At 46.6% G+C, this 18,713-nt stretch overlaps 1 protein-coding gene across 1 annotated transcript in view; it reads right to left on the minus strand.

Moving 5' to 3' along the window:
* LOC105853456 overlaps positions 1–18,713 on the minus strand; it is a 38,507-nt gene that overhangs the window by 13,278 nt on the left and 6,516 nt on the right. Inside the window, exons 2-9 of the mRNA XM_012723146.1 lie at positions 12,304–12,512; positions 10,618–10,774; positions 10,305–10,387; positions 7,532–7,692; positions 7,241–7,406; positions 4,885–4,994; positions 3,533–3,642; positions 1,135–1,255 (exon numbers count right to left, since the gene is read on the minus strand). Coding sequence (XP_012578600.1) covers positions 1,135–1,255; positions 3,533–3,642; positions 4,885–4,994; positions 7,241–7,406; positions 7,532–7,692; positions 10,305–10,387; positions 10,618–10,774; positions 12,304–12,512 — 1,117 coding nt within the window. The remainder of the gene's footprint in view (positions 1–1,134; positions 1,256–3,532; positions 3,643–4,884; positions 4,995–7,240; positions 7,407–7,531; positions 7,693–10,304; positions 10,388–10,617; positions 10,775–12,303; positions 12,513–18,713) is intronic.

Consider the following 18,713-nt stretch of genomic DNA (forward strand, 5'->3'; position numbering starts at 1 on the left):
CCCTGTTCAAGGCCATATCCTACATTGAAGCTTGATCTCCAACCACCCAGGACCTTGAACTTGAATAAACAAATCAGAAAATGAGTGAATGAATATAAATGATTGTATTAGAACTGAGGGGGGAAACTTAGAAATTTGGTGATGTTTTTATGACCAGAAATGTACAGTGGGAGCTTAACTCTTGTTTTTATCAATTAACCTAGGATCAAATTGGTTTCATTATCTATTGTTTTGCTAAAGTCCTAGGTTCCAAAAATCAATCAATGTTGTTAATAGAGAACTTTGTGTATTTTAGTTGAACATTTTAGGTAGATAAAAAGACATTAAATCAAATTATCAATTTCATATTATTTTACAACTTTGTATTTCTTTTCTTTCAGGAATATTTGTAAATTTTTTTTTCTAATAGAGAAAAAAGTATCTGTTAAGTATCTGTAAATTTCTGACCTGAGAACCCTATTTTATACTTTTATATGGTCACAACAACTATTAATGCTTTCCTTTGGATTTTTCCCTATTGCTTTAAAGATTCTTTTAAACCTTCATAAACTTTATCATACCTGCCTCTCTCCCCAGTGGTGCAAGGGGATAAAGCATAGCACTATGAAGCTATTCAAAGCTATTGCAGCATGAGTCAATCCCAGGCCAGAGGGATGACCCACATGGTATGGCAGACCTCTCCTGTCTCATTTGCTGCTGCCCTCAGCAGTGTACTTCAGTCAATCTGCCTGTTGTGTTCCCCACTCTGTCACTGGTGAATCCTCTCACACCCCCACCCCATGCCTCTGTTCTGTATCCTAGTTCTTGTATGAGTAAATAAATAAATTAATTAAAAAGAAACACTTCTACACTTTGCCCAATGGATAGTGTAGTTGATCAATGAGCATTTGCTGTTTGTGATTTTCCTGACCAATGTTCTCTGACCCTAGTGTTTTTTTTCCACCAAGTATCCCTCTTGGTCACTTTTTCTCCACTCTCTGATGGATTTGTCTCCAAGAGCTGCAAACAGTGTGTGGATAACAAGCAGGGTTGACAGGTTAGTCTGCTAGTAGCACTGAATCCTCCAGGAAGAGATGGGGGCTGGCAAACATGGTAGCCCAAAGCTTCCCTGCTGTGAAGTAGACTCCCTCCTACCTGCAGTTCAGGGAAGGCTCTGTATCCAGGTGCTGCCCAGATGCTCCACTCCTGGGAGCCCTCAACATCTCCTTTGTTGTCACCCTGAGGGAGATGTGCAGGTCGTTGGTCCTTCTGGGAGCTAGGAAGAAGAGGAATGAGAAGTGTCTTTTTATTCACTTCAGTCAGAAAAAAGACCTCTTAGACCTCTTCCCTGAGGTTAGAGAAAGATGTGTTATTAATGTGACAACAAACTGACAAACCCTGGTTTCCCTGGATCTGCAACCACACTAGCTTCCTGACTTGCTGGTAAACAGCTCTTCAGTGACAGGCAGCAGAATATGCCACCCTAAAATATTCCACTTTGGCATACATACTGATGATTTTGAGTTGAAGGCAACCTGGCAGTTGAATCAATAAAACTTATCTTTCCTCTTCCCTCTTTGTCTAAAAGCATGACTTAAAATTTTAAGATTTTCCCCTCTCCCCAAACATATGTTAATGAGAAGAATATTTTAGACCATCAACAGTCCAGAGATGGTACCAGAAGAACCTACACTGATTAAACCACTTCTCGTCTACCTGTAATTTTCCCAGATGTTGACTTTCTTACAATTTGCCATACTAGAAGATCAAAGTCCTTTTATTTTGTGTTGCCCCCATTCCCAAAGTATGTTGTTTTTTTGGTAAGACGCTAGATAAGCCCAAGTTCTAACCATTCACAGAGAGTTACTCTCACTGAGTGTTCCCAGGGCTGTTCCTGCACACATTCATGAATTTAAGGTTTTCTTTCTCTTTCTTTGATTGTTTGTCAGGCTAATACAGTCATAGCTGAGAATGTAAGAAACATAAAGAAAAAGGATGCCCTCCTTTTGAACCAGGCTGGTAGTGCCTTTGCAGATAATGGGGCTCCTTCTATGGTTCTCTCCCTCACCATTGAGGCCTGTAAGGGAGGTATGCCATCTCAGTACTACTTGCTGCACAGATCTATGGGGTTATATGTTTATGCCACACGTTTAAACCACATCCTATAATACAGTCCCCTCATATCTTTCATCTAGGATATACCAGTTGGGGTCATGATGAATACATTGTTATACTCTTCAGCATCTCCTTTAGCAAATAAATTCTAGATATCAGTTTCTTCACCTTGAGATGGGAAAGCCCTGGCTATCTCCAGGGCACATTTTGGCTTCCAGACCTCATTTATGAGACATACCTGGGCTTCCTCACCTTCCTTAACAACTCTGCTGTCAGGACCCTCTCCTTATCTCAAAGCCTATCTCAAATGATCACAAAACTTTTCCTGATACTTAAAGACATCTTTGACATCTTTAAACCTTTAGAACCTTGTATTGTACTTACTTGTTCTTCCAGACCCCATTAGCCCCATGTCAAAGGTAACAATAAATATCTATCAAGTGAAATTGTATTTCATGATGCTAACTGGAAATTATTTACTCAAGATCCAAAATATTGAGGGTAGAATCTCTTGTAGTACCTGAGACTCCAGCATCCCACTTTCCCTTTTCTTTGTGTGATCTTTCTTTCTAGAGCCCTGATCCTCCAGAGCCCCAAGTGCTATGAAAATAGTAGGTGAGTAGATTACTCTCTTTTGCATGTAGGAGACTTTAATGATCTGTATCTACTATCTAAACTCCTTAAAAAAAGGTATAGGTAGAAAAAATTTTCCAGGAGGAAGGACTGCTATGGCTGGTGGAAGGACTGGAGGAGAGATAGGTGCAGGTGAGTGGAGCAGGTGGACTCTGAGATTACATCCTTTAAGCAGAACCTCAGTAACTAAACCTGTTTGAGCCCTACCATAATTCAGGTAACCCCTTCTCATCTTTAAAATGGAGTGAGTAAATAGTATCTATCATAGGGTTGTTGTGAGGATTAGATTTGAAGCAGATAAGGTGCTTATCATAGTAACAGCAAATGCAAGCAATCAATAATTATTAAAAGAAGATGAAAAGAAGAACAGGCCATTTCTAAACATGTGGGTAGAAATTCAGTCAACATAGCAAACAAATCTATCTCAGTATATTGGTCAAAGTGGAGAAGAACAAAATACCATCTGCTACATTCCATGGATTCAGTGTTTCAAAGGAAGTAGAGTTAGAAGGAGGAGGGTGAGAACATGAATTTTGGGGTCAGCCAGAATGAATGTGGCCTCATTCCCGTTGTTAGGAAAAACCTTAAGTAATGACACCGCAAGTTCTGACGAGTTCCTTACACCAGTGAATAGGGGACAACTAAGGGTAGGAAGCCTTGTAGCCTTGTAGCCAGGTTTCAACTTTAACTCATTAAATCATATTGTGATTGTGAAAAGAAAGATTCTTAATGCCAGAGCACTAAGGGTCAGATCCTAAGAATATGATCACTGTGTGCAAACTTTGAGACTGATGGCTGTCTCTACCTTGCACTTTGAGGCTCCTCATATGAAAGTAGAGGCTGGGTCTTGTCACTCATCAGATGAGGGTCATGGTGACAGGTAGACAGAAGCTGTCCATCAATCTGAGCAGCAGCCTAGGAAGAGCAGACAAGTCTGTAACTTTCCTCTAGGGTCCTAGGCCCAAAAGACTAGTGGGGGCTGAGTGCAGCATCACTGTCAGTATGGGTACATGTTACCTTCTACTGCTTCATTTCTGTGTGGACAGCTACTGCCTGTTCAGCTACTAGCATGGGGGCCCAAGCACCCACCCAGAAATAGTGAAGACCCCACATGAGAAAATGCCTCCTGTTTCTATACCCTCAGTTCATTCAGAGACATTTTCTATCACTTGAATTCTGCCCTATTGCATTGGGGGGGCTCGAAAAGGGTTCCTGAACAGATACCTCCTACTCTTTGACAATGTGGTACTCACAGCAGGATCCTTGACTTGTTTTGAGGGATCATTTTGTAAACTGGGGACATTGTCTTGTCAAATATCTTGGCAGGGATAACCACTGAGCACAGATAACACAGCACACCCTGGATTTCTGAAAAGAATGAGGGGCCACCTGCTGGGCATGGACCTACATGTGCATGTGTGTTCCATCATGTATATTCACAAGTGTATCTAAATGCTGCATGGAAGCAGTTGTATAGCAATGTGTGATGTTCTTGTGTATGGTTGTATGTGTGCGCATATGAATGTGAGTAGTGTGTGTGAATATGTGTGTTAACCAAATGAACAATGAAGTGGGTGCCCCTTTTTCTGGTGCTAAGGGAAGCAAATCAATAGGATGCAGCTGGTCTGGCCCCATGAAGAAAATGCACCTCAGAAAAATGCTGGTCCTGTAGAGGAGCAGTGTTTAGAAACTGCTGCCTTTGCAACATCGCTAAAACTCCCAGTCTCCAAAGATATGCTTCTAAGTATGGTAACTCTTAAACAGCCTGCTTTGTTTTCCTCAATGCCTACATACAACCAGGTAGATAAATTAACTGGGCCTTTACTGAGATTTTCTTGGTCTCTACAGAAATCATAAAAATGTTTCATGTGATCTCTTCATGAGTATCACACTGAAACACCCAGAATGTGGGCAGTTTTCCTAGAGCTGTTCCTGGAGGCTGTTCTCATTATTGACTCTAATACATTCACTGAATTTTGCTTGCCTCAATTTATTTAAGTCAACACATGCTTGTTCGTGCTTGTGTACTAGTGTGTGATATGTGTGTGTGTGTACATGTTTATGTGTTGTGCCATGTGAATGCCAAATGAATTTCCATGAGTGACAGTGTGGCTGGTCTGATGTACAGTGGTGTTCAGCTGCCCGGGGTCTCTTTACCTCTCTGTCATCCCCAGTTGGGGGTTTGAGTGCATGATGCAGTGCAGATGCCAAGGCAGTGGTCACTCTTTGCAGCTCTGACTGAAAACCCAAGGGACACACACTGGCATCTGGAGAAGGAACACATGGGACAAAGGTCTCAGACACATTAATCTCACCCATTCACAAATGTTAACTCCAGCCCTACAATACTTAAACTTTGCCCCATTTTGAAGACTGAGCATTTGTATGCATGCATCCTTTTATTTTATTTGCACCTTCCATCCCAGAACCCACTTCTGTTGCTCTTTCCCTCTCTTAGGCTGCCACTCCAAAAGCATGTGGATTGAACCTGAAGAACATGGTGGGGTTTCATGCATCAAATGTTTCATTTTTATAACTACTGTTTTTCTTTCTTTTTTTTTTTTTAAGCCTAGTATCTATCTTTTATTGATATGTCTTATCTGTGACCTGTGACTGTCTCAGCACCATTAAGTGGTGTGTTTTGCTTGTGCATTGCTCAGGCTATCTATGACCCCAGGTCCTGCTGTGCAGGGGCTCACACCTGCCACAGTCTCCAGAACCAGGTAGCGAGATTCCTTGGGACATGCATGCAGAGGGAGCGTTTGCCAAAGAATTTTATTTTTTCAGTTTTCTAAAGCTTCATCACATGTATTTTTTTCCCCATAAGAAAAAAATGGCTCCAGTCAGCTATAATCAGGGCTGGAGGTGGCCTCGTGCCTTAGTCAGCCATAACCAAGTGTGGAATGGTGCCACCGCTAGCTCCAGCAGCACCCAGGTAGATGATCTATAGCAGAGTTTTAGTTTAGGATCAAGCAAATTTCTGAGGAATGTGGCTTTATCTGTGCTTCTCCTGATCACTTGGCTGGGTGTCATCCTAGCCTAGAAGTGCAGGGATGAGAAGAGAAGAGTAAGAAAAGGGAATGTTTTGGAGAGAAGGTCAAGGAAGCCTCTTGAGATCCTGGGCTCCACAGACCATAAATGCATATAAGATCACACATACACACTAACCCACCCACATATCCAAACATCCACAAACATATCTGCACATGACATACACAGGGAGTTTTTGTAGAATCTGTTTGACCTCCTGCTAAAGCTTCATCACATGTGTTTTTTCCCCCATAAGAAAAAAGAAAGCTTTCTGGCTCGTCAGCTACAATCAGGGCTGGAGGTGACTTACACACTGCTTCCCCTTGTGTGGGTACAGGTACCACTGTCTGCCTCCTGATTTGGAGGGACAAGGACAGATGGTCCATTATTCTGGTAGCTGGTCATGGAAAAAATCAGCACGGGTCCCTGAACCTCAGATCCAACATACTCTTCAAGTGACAGGCCCTGTTTGAGGAACAACTGATGCTGCAGAACAAGCCAAGCCCTCCTGGCCTGTCTCTACAAGGGCCAGGGGGCTCCTAGGGAAGACTGTGGGCTGGGCTCTTGGAACAGGAGCATGGTGACTGAGAGGTTGGTCCTGGGATCTCATGAAGCATGTTCCTTATGTGTCCCCTTTAAGCCAGAGATGGCAGAGGTGTGCACAGATGTGCAGTAGAAGTCAGGTTCTGGCCTGGCCCACCATAGCAACTTATAGAGTTAATGTCATCCTTTGCTTGGTGACTCAAACAGGGGCATCAGGGCTGCTTGGGGGCAGCTGGGAAACCATACACAGGAGTGTATATGCACAGGATCTACACAGGGTTTCTCAACCTCTGAGTGTAGCAGTCAGCCAGTGAGCATGTTGGGCACCCAGGTGCGTATCCTCAGATTCCGCCTATTTTCTGCCACAAGCAGTGCCTGTGAACTCAAAGCCCAGGTGAGCATAGACACATACTACCTGATGTCCGGGCTAGAGGGAAGAAGTCTTTTAAACTTGGAAAAGATTTAAAGTTGTCTGAGTGGCAGGAGCATTTCCAGGTACTAGCTATTGTAAGAGGAGCTTCCACGGTGAGCATCAAACAAATTTACTGCTATCCTAGCTGTGGGGTCAAGTGGACGGTAGCTTTCCATTTATATTTTCTGTGCTGATGGAATTTTTGTCAGGGGCACACATTACTTTTCCATTTAGAAAAAACCTGAAGGTATGAACTAGGGAGACTTTCAAGATCTCTTGTTCCCTTGTCCTTCTAGAAGAGGCCAACGCCACACCAGGCCATCGGTCAGCAGGAGGTCTGGGGAATGTTTACTCAGCCACCCCCTGAACCAGGACTATCTGTGTCCAGGTGGCTGCTATCTAGTTACAGATAAGGATGCTGAGTACCTTGTGAGGTGACGAATGGGAGATGTGCACAGAGATGCTATGCAGAGTTAGTGTCAAGACTTGCCACCTGCTGTCACGGCCACACCTAGGCTTGTTTCTCACCTCCAGGATATGGCCAGAATTCCCTTTGAGAAGATGCAGAGTGGTCGCCCCAAAATCCTTCACTCTGCCCAGTGCTTGTCCCGGCGGCAGCTCTGGCCCTCATCTCCATATCTTGACTCCTGCCTAGAACTTGCTGCTCAGTGGAGGGAAGGCCTTGTAGATGCTCCTGGGAGAAGCAGGGAGGGTTACTATCTCAGCTATGAATTGCCTTGTTTTAGGCAATATACAGAAGGGGTACATGATAGGCGAGTAAGAGTGATGTTGGTGAAGTTGTCTGGGAACTGAACTGACCTTGAGCCCCTGAAGCTGCTGGATGGCACCCCTGTAGAAGGCCAGAGCGTCACGCCTGTGCTGGCTCAACTGGGTTGCCACATGTAGGTTCTGGTCCTCGAGCTTGTCATAGAGTGTTCGGACACTGAAATTGTCCAGGGCATTTGATGGAAATGGCTTCCCTGTAGGAAGAGGCTTAGAATGAGACTGTGGGATGAGCACAGGGTCCTGGCAGGGGTAGAGAAGGGAAAGAGGTAGGGTGAGGTTTGAGAATGGAGGGCTTTGCAGACAGGAAGAGCGGGCAGAGGAGAGCAGAGTCCTGATGGAGGAGGAAGTATGCTCGGGGAGAAGACTTGGTAGTGGAGAGGAAGGAGAAGAAGGTGGCAGTGGCTGCAGAGGGAATCTCTTCTATGGATACGGCTGACAAGGGGCCTAAACATCATCTGTGGTCTGGTAGCACACCAGAGCTGAGGGGACAGTGTTGCCCTCTGCTTTGCTGAGACTGTGTGGGAGGAGATTGGTTTCTCTCCACAAACCTAGCAGCCTTTGAGGAGGCTATTTTCTGACTCTTTTAGGCCACTTGTGACTGACTGGCCTGCTCCTTCCCTCAGCCGATGTCCATCCTGCTGTGCCCACTCCTCTAATATCCTGTTTCCAGGGTCTCAGCTCTTGCCCCTTCTTTTCCACTGTTCTGGGAACTCTTGTCCACTTGACCTAGCTCTTCTCAGGACCCCACAGCATCTAGCACTGGCCTCACATATGGCAGATACTCTAGTACATGTTTATCAATATGCCTCCTTTAGCCTCAGGCAAGGGCGTAGGATCCAGGCTGACTTAAGGAGACAGGTGACTTCAAAGCAATTCACCTTCTTTGGGACTTCTTGCTGTCTCAGGACCAAGGGGGCTCTCACATCCTGAAGGAATCCCCGTAGCTGATGGTCTTAATCTCCCTGCCCTTATTCTCTCTCAAAACAGCCTGCTCTGCTAGGACAGGTCCACCTCTCCCCTAGGATGCAGTATCCTGAGGAAGGCAGGCAAGTGGTCAAGGCAGTATAGACAGATACTTGAGGTTGTGTCTGATCGGTGTCCCCTTTAAGCTCACACTGCCCGCGCTCAGGTTGGTGAGTGTGGATGGGAGAAAGCGAGCCCCCTTCATCCTGGCAGTGACAGGGGCAGTTCTTTTGAGCAACACACAGTTGCCCCAGTCCACGCAGACCCAACATTGCCCTCCCTTCCTGTCTTTGTGCCAGGTATGTAGAGACAGGAGAATCATCTCCCCCACCCACCTCAGGGTAGGGTCCCTTTCTAGCTATCAGCTAGAAGGAGTGATAAGTCATCTGTTCCAAAGGTAGAACTGAGGCCATCAAGGTCTTTTCTTTCCTCATAGGTCCCACAGTGAAGAGACACTTTCTTTAACTTTCTCCTCTAGGACCAATGCTGTCACCAAAAGAACTCAACTCTGTGCCAATACTCAGGTGAGTCCTACAAGGCCTACTTCCTCCTATGGAAACCCCCAAAGGAGGCTATAGGTTAAAGTGCTGAGGTTAATCCCCAATCCTGATTTGTGCCTACCCTGTAAATCTAGTCAGCCATGGCGGGAGTGACATGGGGTAGGAAAGGTAGATTTCCCCAGGATTCAGTCAGTATTTTTTTTTTTAAGATTTATTTATTGGCCCTCCCTGGTGGCACAGCAGGTTAGAGCACAGCACTGAGAAGCTAAAGCCACTTCCACATGAGTTTGATTCCCGCCTGCCCGGGAGGTGACCACATGGCGCGGCAGACCTCTCCTGGCCCGCCCGCTGCTCCCCTCAGCAGTGTACTTCGAAAGTCTGCCTGTTCTGCTCCCCACTCTGTCTCTGGTGAAGCCTCTCACCCTCCACATCTCTGGCCTGTACCCCAGTTCTGTATGAATAAATAAATAAATCTTAAAAAAAAGATTTATTTATTTATTTATGCATACAGAACAGGGGTAGAAGCAAAGGTGCAGGGGTGGTGAGAGGATTCCCCAGAGACAGAGTGGGGAGCAGAACAAGCAGATTGACGAAGTATTGAGGGGAGCAGGTGGGGGGGAAGGGGAGACGTCTGCCGTGCTGTGGATCACCTCCGGGGTGGGCACTGAACTCATGCGGGAGTGGCTTTAGCTTCTTAGTGCTGTGCTTTAAGGCACTGCACCACCAGGGAGGGTGCAGTCAGTCTTTGTTGTCTTCACTATTCAGAGCCATTATCTAGAAGGGGATCAGCCTTTAATTCCCCATATAAAGGCATATTTAGGGGTAGTATAGAGTAAGTAAGGCCTGTCCTAGACTCTGTGTGTGTGTGTGTGTGTGTGTGTGTGTGTGTGTGTGTGTACAGAAGTGAGTCTTAGGTTCTGTTAAGTTCCAAGACAATCCAGGGAGCTTATAAAGGGGTTTTGTAAATAATCCTCATGTGGCCCTTGCAGTGAGTTGGAGAATTTTTCTTCAGTCTCTGAGAACTCCTGACCATCATAGTAAGGGTAAGAGAGTGCTTACCTCAAACTCAGCAGCACTCTCTTTAAGTACTCATCATCTAGAGACCTTGGAAGGGTCACTTATATTTCCTTGAGCCCCAGTCTCTTTATCTATAAAATGGGAACAGGGCCACACCTGAAAACACCCATGCTTTAAACCATTGTGAATACCATATGCAGAGAATGAAGAGTCATAAATACTCAGTGTTCTGGAAATATGAAATTTTTTCCAAAGTGTGTACCTGGTTACAAGCAGGATGGAAAGAAGTGGAGAGGAGAAGGAATACCTATACACTGTTGTGGTACCTGCAGCTGGGCTGACGGCTTCACCCCTGGAATTGACTCTCTTTCCAGACCCTCGAGGACCATGGTCTTCATGGAAGGGAAAGCTGGAAAGAGCAGCGGCCTTAATCCTCAGTGCTTAGACACACAGGGTGGCACCTGCTCATGTGGACTCCGAGCCAGCTATGAACATCACAGGTTAGCACAGGAAGGAGCTCTTCCTAAGCCCATAGGACCAGTGCAGAGTTCATTAGTGTGGGCAGGGCCAGAGCAGGGAATGGTTAGATCCTTAGATTGGGGCAAGGATGAGGCAGGTATGAGGGGTAAGGGGACTTACCTTTCCTTGAGGGACGAATATTCAGTGTGTGTTTCCCTGAGTTCCCTCCACTGAGATCTCCACTCCCTTATGGGATAGGCCTGAGCCGGTTGGGGCCTCAATGCAAGGCCCAGGCCTATCAGCAGCATGGTTGCCAAACCAACAGTTAGCAGCCCTCCTGAAAGATAGGAGAGTGTTGGAGAGCACAACTTGGCATTTGTTTCATTATACAATTAAATGACTAAATTCAATTTTGTGCCCTAGAACACAAAAGGAACAAACATCTTTTTTTAAAGATTTAAAAAATTTATTTATGCATACAGAACTGGGGTACAGGCCAGAGGTGCGGTGAGAGGATTCACCAGAGACAGAGTGGGGAACAGAACAGACTGACTGATGAAGTACACTGCTGAGGGGAGCAGTGGGTGGGTCAGCAGAAGTCTGCCACACCATGTGGTCACCTCAGGGGTGGGGATAGAACTTGCACTGAAGCTGCTGTGGCCAGCTTTGCAGTGCTGTGCTCCAATCTACTGCGCCACAAGGGAGGGCCCTAGAACAAAAATCTTTACATGTAAATTCCCTTTGAAGCTTGTTTTCATGGATGCAACCTATCTACTAATGATATAACCCAGGCATGTGCTGAAGTGACACAGAGTGGGGGTATTGGAGGAAGTTGGCACTACCTAAAATGCTTTTGAGGAGCAATCAAAGTGGAAGACCAGTTACTTGAAAGAAAAATCTCCCCCTATTTGTAACTTGTCAATAAATTTTAGTCATTCTTTTTTCCCTTTATCTGCCTATTAGTGAATAAATTGTAACTCCTTTGTGCTCCACTCTATTTCCTAAAAGTCAGTATTAATGTCTTCCCTTTCATAGGTGGGAAGACTGACTTGAGCTCCTGCCTCTTTAGTGGTTGCCTTGCAATAAAACTTTCTTTTCTCAAAACCTGATGCCAAAGTATTTGGCTATATGTCTATTGAATAGCAAGCCCAATATTTGGTAACATTCTCTTGATCCTGCTGCTTTAGAGTTTTAACTTTTCATCTTGCACTGCAGAAAAGCCCTCATTCCTAACTCTTGGGCTACATGGTGACAGGAGTCCATGTGGGTATTCTCCCTTATCTTGCATCCCTCTGTGTGAAGACCCCTCCCAGGACACTGCTGTGTGGTCCTTCCCTGACATGTCCTAGATTCAGGCTGTACCCTGTGAACCCACCCCTTTCCTGGTGGCTTTGTGCCTGAGCTGCTGCAGGGTCATCTACTCTCTTTCCACCTGGGCAGGAGATCATTATGAACATACCTGGGGCTCAATCTTGAAAACTCAGTGCAGATTGCTGACAGTGAAGAACAAGAAGGAAAAATGGGAAGATCCATAAAAGAGTTTGGAATAGGCATGTCTGCAATCCTGAGACTCCACTCAAGGCCAATTTCTCAAGGCCAATTTCCCAGTACCTTGTAGCTTTCAGGACTGAGGTGTATGGGAAGTGGAAGGGAAAGTGAGGGTGAAGAAAATTGGATCTGATTTCATTTACCTGGCAAATAAATTTCCAATCCAGGATGATTTTGTCCTTGAACCTACCTGTTATCCATGGGGTCACGTACAGGATCACAGACATGGCTATATATATATCTGGGGATCTTTCTGTACAATACCTTCCCTGCATCCCAACCCCTTGGAATTGTTCCCTCTAGCCCTGGGTCCAGTACCTGTGATGGCAATCCAGTTTGGCCCCAGGTTTGGCAGATGATGCCTGAAGATGCCATGCCTAGTGAGCTGGTATGGGGAAGAAGGCTGCATGGGGGATAGGCCAGGGTCGCAGGCAACCCCTTTTTTCACGAGTACCACAGCCATGCTCTCTGGTAGTCCATTGTCCTGAAACAGGTATGTGCCAGGATCTAGAAACTGGTGTGCAAACCTGGAGGAAGGGGTGAAGCGTCAGGATATAAGGAAGATTGGCCTTGATGAACTGTCCCAGCTTGCCTGGGCACCCTTGAACTGAGGTAAGCTCTTCTCCCACATGTTGGAATAAAGTGGTACAAGAAATTGCTTAACTCTATTCCCTCCATCTCTCCCCATGCACTCAGAAAGACTTGCTGCCTTGTGGTTTTATCACCATTGATAACATCTCAGTCTCTCCTCCTTCCCTGTGTCCTTCTGTTGAATGAAGAAGAAGGCCATGACCCAGAAGTGGAGAACTTCAGTTCCTTCCAACCTTAGGTACCTCATTCTGTTACCTTGAGAAGTTGAGGTGAGTCTCTCTCACCAGGTGGTTGAGTCTCCTGAAAGCCCCAAAATCCCAGTGGGGATTGCTGTTAAACAGATGCTGCTTCTGGTACACAGGATAGTGACTGGCTGAGCGATCTGAGAAATGACCAGGCTTGCCTGAGTTCTGGAGGCCTCAGTCTTGGGACCTCCATTCCCCACCCCAACTCTAGAGCAAAGCAGCTTGTCTTCATGAGAGTGAACAGAAATGCAAAAATGTTTCCAGTTAAATTACATCTTTCTTTGCTTCATGTATATAATGATGCATTTAACAACTTGGTAGAGGGCATGATTCTCCTCAGAAAGAGTGTACCAGCACATTTGTTGTGCTCTAGGCTGCATTTAGTGATGCTGGTGCCCCTGGCAAGCCTGGCCTCAGTATCCAGCAGACACTAAATATAGGCTGTGGGATAGCTGAGTGAATGAGCAGGGTGGGCAGGGTACCTGACAGATATGCATGTTACCCAACCTGTTCATTTTTTTCTGCACAGAGAAGTCATTCCTGAGCACAGGTGTTGGTTGTCTTCCCAAGTACTCCCTCTCCCCTGTATCTGCCCCTCCCCCCCCGAGATGTGGAGCTGATCTCTCCTCCCACACAACGTGGATAAGATAGAACACAAATGTGCTCACAGGCATAGACACAAGGCTTAGAGCGGGGGTGGGGAGAGCCCAGAGGGATTATGGACAGCTGGGTCTGGAAACCAGAAAACAGACATTCAGTTTGGAATTAATTTCCTGGGATTCACTTTCCTCTTTGATTCTCTCTGCCTGAGACCTTGGTGAGACACTCCATTTGTCTCTCCTGGGCCTACAGACTGTTGGGCTTATCCCTGCCTCAGCCCAGCAATTCAGGACCATGAGGTACCTTAGATCTTGGGCCCATCCACTCATGGTGGTGCCCTGGGGAAGGGCCAGATGGGAGACAAGAAGGGCCAGATGGTTTCAAGGTTGCTTACTCATCGCATGGCAGGATGGATATGTGCACCCTCACTCACTAATGAAGGCTGCCTCTTGGAGGAGGACTCGGGCTTTTTCTGGTCTTTTAGTCTGGGAGTCCAGAAGATGGGCTTCAGTTCAGTGTGAAGAATACAATCCATATAAAACCAGGAGTCCAGAGGTGGAGGAGGTTACAGGGGCAGGGGCTGAGAGGGCTAGTCACAGAAAAGAACTTCTGGAGAACTGGATTCCAGGTCAGACGTTGTTTTAGTGAATCTCTACTTTGCTCTAAGATAAAGAGGTCTAACACAACCATGGGCTACAGGGAAGGGGACTGGAACATCTGTCCCATGGAAAGGAGACCTATGGAGAAGTGACAAATTAGGTCACTTCTGTTTCAAGCAGGGACATGTCACAGGACTGTGACTGTTACTGCAGAGGTTTGGTTTGTATGTAAGGCCACAGGACAGAGGGGGAAAGGAGAAGGGGACTGACAATTGGTACTCACTGTGAGGAAGAATATGAATCTGGAAAAGAATCACATCTCCTACCAATAGACAGACCATTGGGTTTGGAATACAGGAATGAATATTGGGGTCTTGGTGGTCCTCTGGACCTGCAGGCTGATGATCCCTGGGCAGAAGGGGACTGGACACAGGTTTTCCTGGAAGAGTTTGGGGAAGGAAGGCTGAGGACCTGGGTTCATGCAAATGGTGCATCTGCCCCCTATTGCCCTATGCTATCTTTTGAGAGCAGTCCCAGGCCTTCTAGACCCTTTCCTTCCAAGGGATGTTTTCCTAAGTGGCTTCCTGTGATCTTTGCCACACTCTCACCCCCAAATGCCTGACACAGAGCTGAGAAGTTTCTGAGGGGCTTTGGTTTTCCCAACCCCCAGGAATCCCTCTTTTTGCATTCTGGGGGAGAATGCAGTTATGCTCTCATCCATGCCACCCTCTCTGGGAAAACCTGGGATAGTTTACCCTGAAGGAAGAAGTCAAGCATATCCACTTTGTAGATGACAAGGCCGAAGACACCGCTGGGACCATGCTGGATGAGATGAACCCTGGTATGTCCCTGGAACAACTGATCTGGACCCAGAGTGTTGGCTAGCACCTGAGAACATGTAGCACAGTGCTGAAAGTCCCTGGTGGTGCTGGTGTCCAGAGATTGTCACTCATGGAATGCATTGGAACCCCCAGGAGGCTTCTGCAGCCTTGGCTTCACTTATCTTTAGATAAAGCCCTGGACTCAACTCAGACCCTTTAACTGAATGATCATTTGTCTCTTTTCTCTCTACATGAAAACATGCCACTTATGGGACAATTAAGAAACACCTCCGTATCATCCCACATTTTGTCTGGTCCCATGCTAGATGTTCCTCTCTAGACTTTCAGGGGGCCAGCAGATAGCCACCTAGAACCTTCTGGCAGACAAACATCCAAGGCAAACTGTACCTGTGTACTGGTCTGCCCTGGGAGGCCACCTCAACAAAGCCTCAAAGACAGCCATAGCCAATACCAGTCCCCATTAGATGGCCCTGACCTAGGACTAAGGCAATGTCCTGGCAGGGCTGACACCATTTCTGTGACTATGGTGAGTTTCACATGCCTAGGCCTCACTTCACACTTCATAAAGTGGAGCTGATGCTTTCTGTGGTCCCTTAGAATATTCAGTAATAAATATTGACATAAAAAAAGGCACTTCTTTCCTTTCTGTCCTTCCCTTCAGCCCACAGGGAAGATAGCTCTGACTAGGTAGTGAAGATGCTTGTCACTAGTTCCTCTTCATCACCTGCTTTCTTTAGTCTTGGTGTGTTGTTTTCCTGTAGCAAGGGTGCCAGAGGCTGCCCTCTCATCCCTATCTTTTCTGAGTTAGGCTCACCCTCTGGACACTATCTCCAGCCTTGTCCTTGATGGTGAGGATCAGTTCCCTGCTGGGGCCCCAGACCAGAGAGATGTGGGGGGCCTTGGCCAGACACTGTGTATCACAGAGCTCTTCTGCTGAGACATACCCTCGGCACTGGCAGCTGTGGGAAACAAGAGAGGGAGGTATGATCCTCTGGAAGGCAGCAAGCTGTCTATGCTTCCTAAGTATTTTTAATGGAGGGTCATGAATGACTTGTTGCCATGTGCTGCCCCCCCCCCGTTTCTGGGCCACCCTGTGCATCTCATAATGAAAACAAAGCCTGGACAATGTGGCATCCTGTAGAGAGAATGGAGAGTTTTGCTTTGGGTGTCCCACTAAGGCAAGTGTGAAGAGAGTGTGTTCAGCTTGGAATATTCCTACTGATGCAAAGGACCATCCAGCCCAGGAGTCTTCCTTTGCCTCCTTCCCTGTAAGCAAAGGGCAACTCTACCCAGTCCACAGGTCAACTGGAAGGTTAGAATTTGGACTGAATCAGGGCTGTTCTTGGATTAGCATCTAATCAGTATCAATTCCTGGCAATTGGTTTAGGGATTTGGGTGTGAACTTCATTTTTCTTTGCTGCCAACACTTTTTGGCACTGGACTGTTGCCCTTGACTTGTATGGGCCTGGCTCCCCAACAGGGAATGCCGAGATTGAAGATTCTGGAAGAAGTTTATACTCAGTCTCCCATCAAGGAGGTTCCTGCAATATCTCCAAATGGACCCTTAGGACAGCTAGGGCTGATTGGGTCAGTGGTTCTTTGTCACTCACATGCCAAGTTCAGCATTGAGCTCCCCATTCTCTGGGTGACAGAAGGCAGAGCAGTTGTACTGCCGAGGAGACACACACTGACGGGTGGCAGCCAGACGGACATCTCCAGGCCAGCAGCTCTCTACCACCTGTGGGGAAGTGTAGGAGGAAAACCTGGCCCTGCACTCTTGCAGGCTAGTAGTGCAGGTCTTAGGGAAGGTGATCACGAATTAATTGCCTGGTTACCCTTGAACTAGATCTGGGTGACTGGGGGCTTTCACACTTTTCCCTGGACATGCATCCTCCACTTGCCTCCCCATTCCCAGAAGCTGTTCAAGGATGTATCCCCAGAGATAAACTTTGCTGCAGGCATCTCAATGGTGTTTGTGACTAAATTCAGTGACAGCCTTTGTATGAATTTCTCACTGTATAAACTTTCTGAAGGCAGGTAGAAAACTATTTAAGTTTTTATTATCCCAAATCTTGAAAATAGCCTAAGTTCATGTGGTTATTAAAACTGCCACCTACTAATCTGGAATGACCTGCCTTAATTTAATTTCTCCCTGTTTGTTGGCATAAGGTCAGCTTCAGATTATACCTGAGATGCGTAGCTCCTGGTGTTGCCACCCAATGTTGAGGATGTTCTTATTTGAGGGAGAATTCCAGAAACAAAGACAAAGCCTCTGAAGAACCAAATTTTTCTGAGAGGTCATTTAATCAATGTTCTAAGACTAGGGTTAGGCTTGAGGGTTGAATGAACCCATAAATATAGAAGACAAGTCCGCTGCCTTGGGGAAATGATTTGGGTTTTCGCTGGAGGGACCCAACCCAGTTTCACACACAATGGCTAAGATTCTTTCATAAGAAGGAAATAAGAATTAGTAAGTATTGAGGTAGTAACTAGATAGGAATCACTTTCCAGGGTAATGAGGTAGTGATGAGATGATTTTGAAGTAGGATTGGGAGAGCAGGACACTGCAGAGTAAGGGCAGCCCAGATGTGAGAACAACCAGCATGTATTAGGGAATTAGTCTGATAAGGAAGGACAAAAGATAAGGCAGGTGAGTTGACCAGAGATGCCTTCCCATGTTACTGGGCCCACATTATCTAGTTGCCTCTTGAACATGTGGCTTGGGACAAAGAGGTGTTGAGGTAACTTTCTTTGAGTTGTGCCACCTGACAACCGAATTACTTAGACCAATGGTAGCCAGACCTTTGGCTTTCCTTCCCAAGAATTATTGTAAATAACTCTTACAAAAAATTATTGTAAAAAACATGATGATGGGGACTTCCTGAAGATGGCGGCAGAGTAAAGACTCAGAGATCACCGCGTCCAAGCCGGCATAGGAATTGAGGTCTGAAAACGGACTATAGACTCACTTACTACAAGTTTCAACCCAAACAAAAACACCCTGGACTCACTAGAAGGTAGGTAACTGAGAGGGAATCGGCGATTGGGGAGTTCCCAGAAGGGAACTCCCGCGAAACCCCGGGCCCCTGGAAGTTCCAGGGGCTGCTGGAGCCGCTTTGCCCCACGCTAAACCCTGGAGGTAAAGCTGGACGGCTCAGCTCAGTGAGTGGAGCCCAGGCTGCAGAAAGACTGCAAATCTGATCCTCAATACCTGGGTGAGAGAAAAACCGCTGAAACTGCAGACCTGATCGGAAGCACCTGGGCGCCCCGCAAAGCCTCTGATCAGCTTGACCAGCTCGGAACCAGCAAGATAGCGGCAGAATAAAGACGCCGAGGCAACTAAATCCAAACTCGCATGGGATTATACAAAAACGGACTATAGACTTTCATGCTACGAGTTTCAACCCAAATGAGAAAGCCCTTGACTCACTAGAAGGAAAATAACCGAGGGAGAACCGGCGATTGGGGAGTCCCCATAAGGGAAGCCACACAGGCAGGAACTGATCTGGGAACTCAGGCGGCTTCCAACTCGCTGGGCTCCTTTAAAAATCTAGGCGCAAAGGGCCGGAAGCTAGCTGCACAGGGAAAATTGCCTGAGGCAGCAGCTGCAGCTGCTGGCAGCCTTTTGTCCCAGCCCTGCTACAACCCTGGAGATAAACTGAGACAATTCAGCTAGGGAGGGGAAACCAAATCGTGGGAAAAGGCTGCAGCTCAGAACCAGAGACCTGAGGATACATGCAGACCTGTTGCTGACCTTTGCCCCAGCAGCCCTGACAAAGCCCTGGATATAAACTGAGACAACACAGCTAGGTGAGTGGATCCCAAGCTGCTGTGGGGGGCGGGACCCAACC

Source organism: Condylura cristata, unplaced genomic scaffold (assembly GCF_000260355.1).
Source record: "Condylura cristata isolate star-nosed mole 26May11 unplaced genomic scaffold, ConCri1.0 scaffold00010, whole genome shotgun sequence".
NCBI lineage: Eukaryota > Metazoa > Chordata > Mammalia > Eulipotyphla > Talpidae > Condylura > Condylura cristata.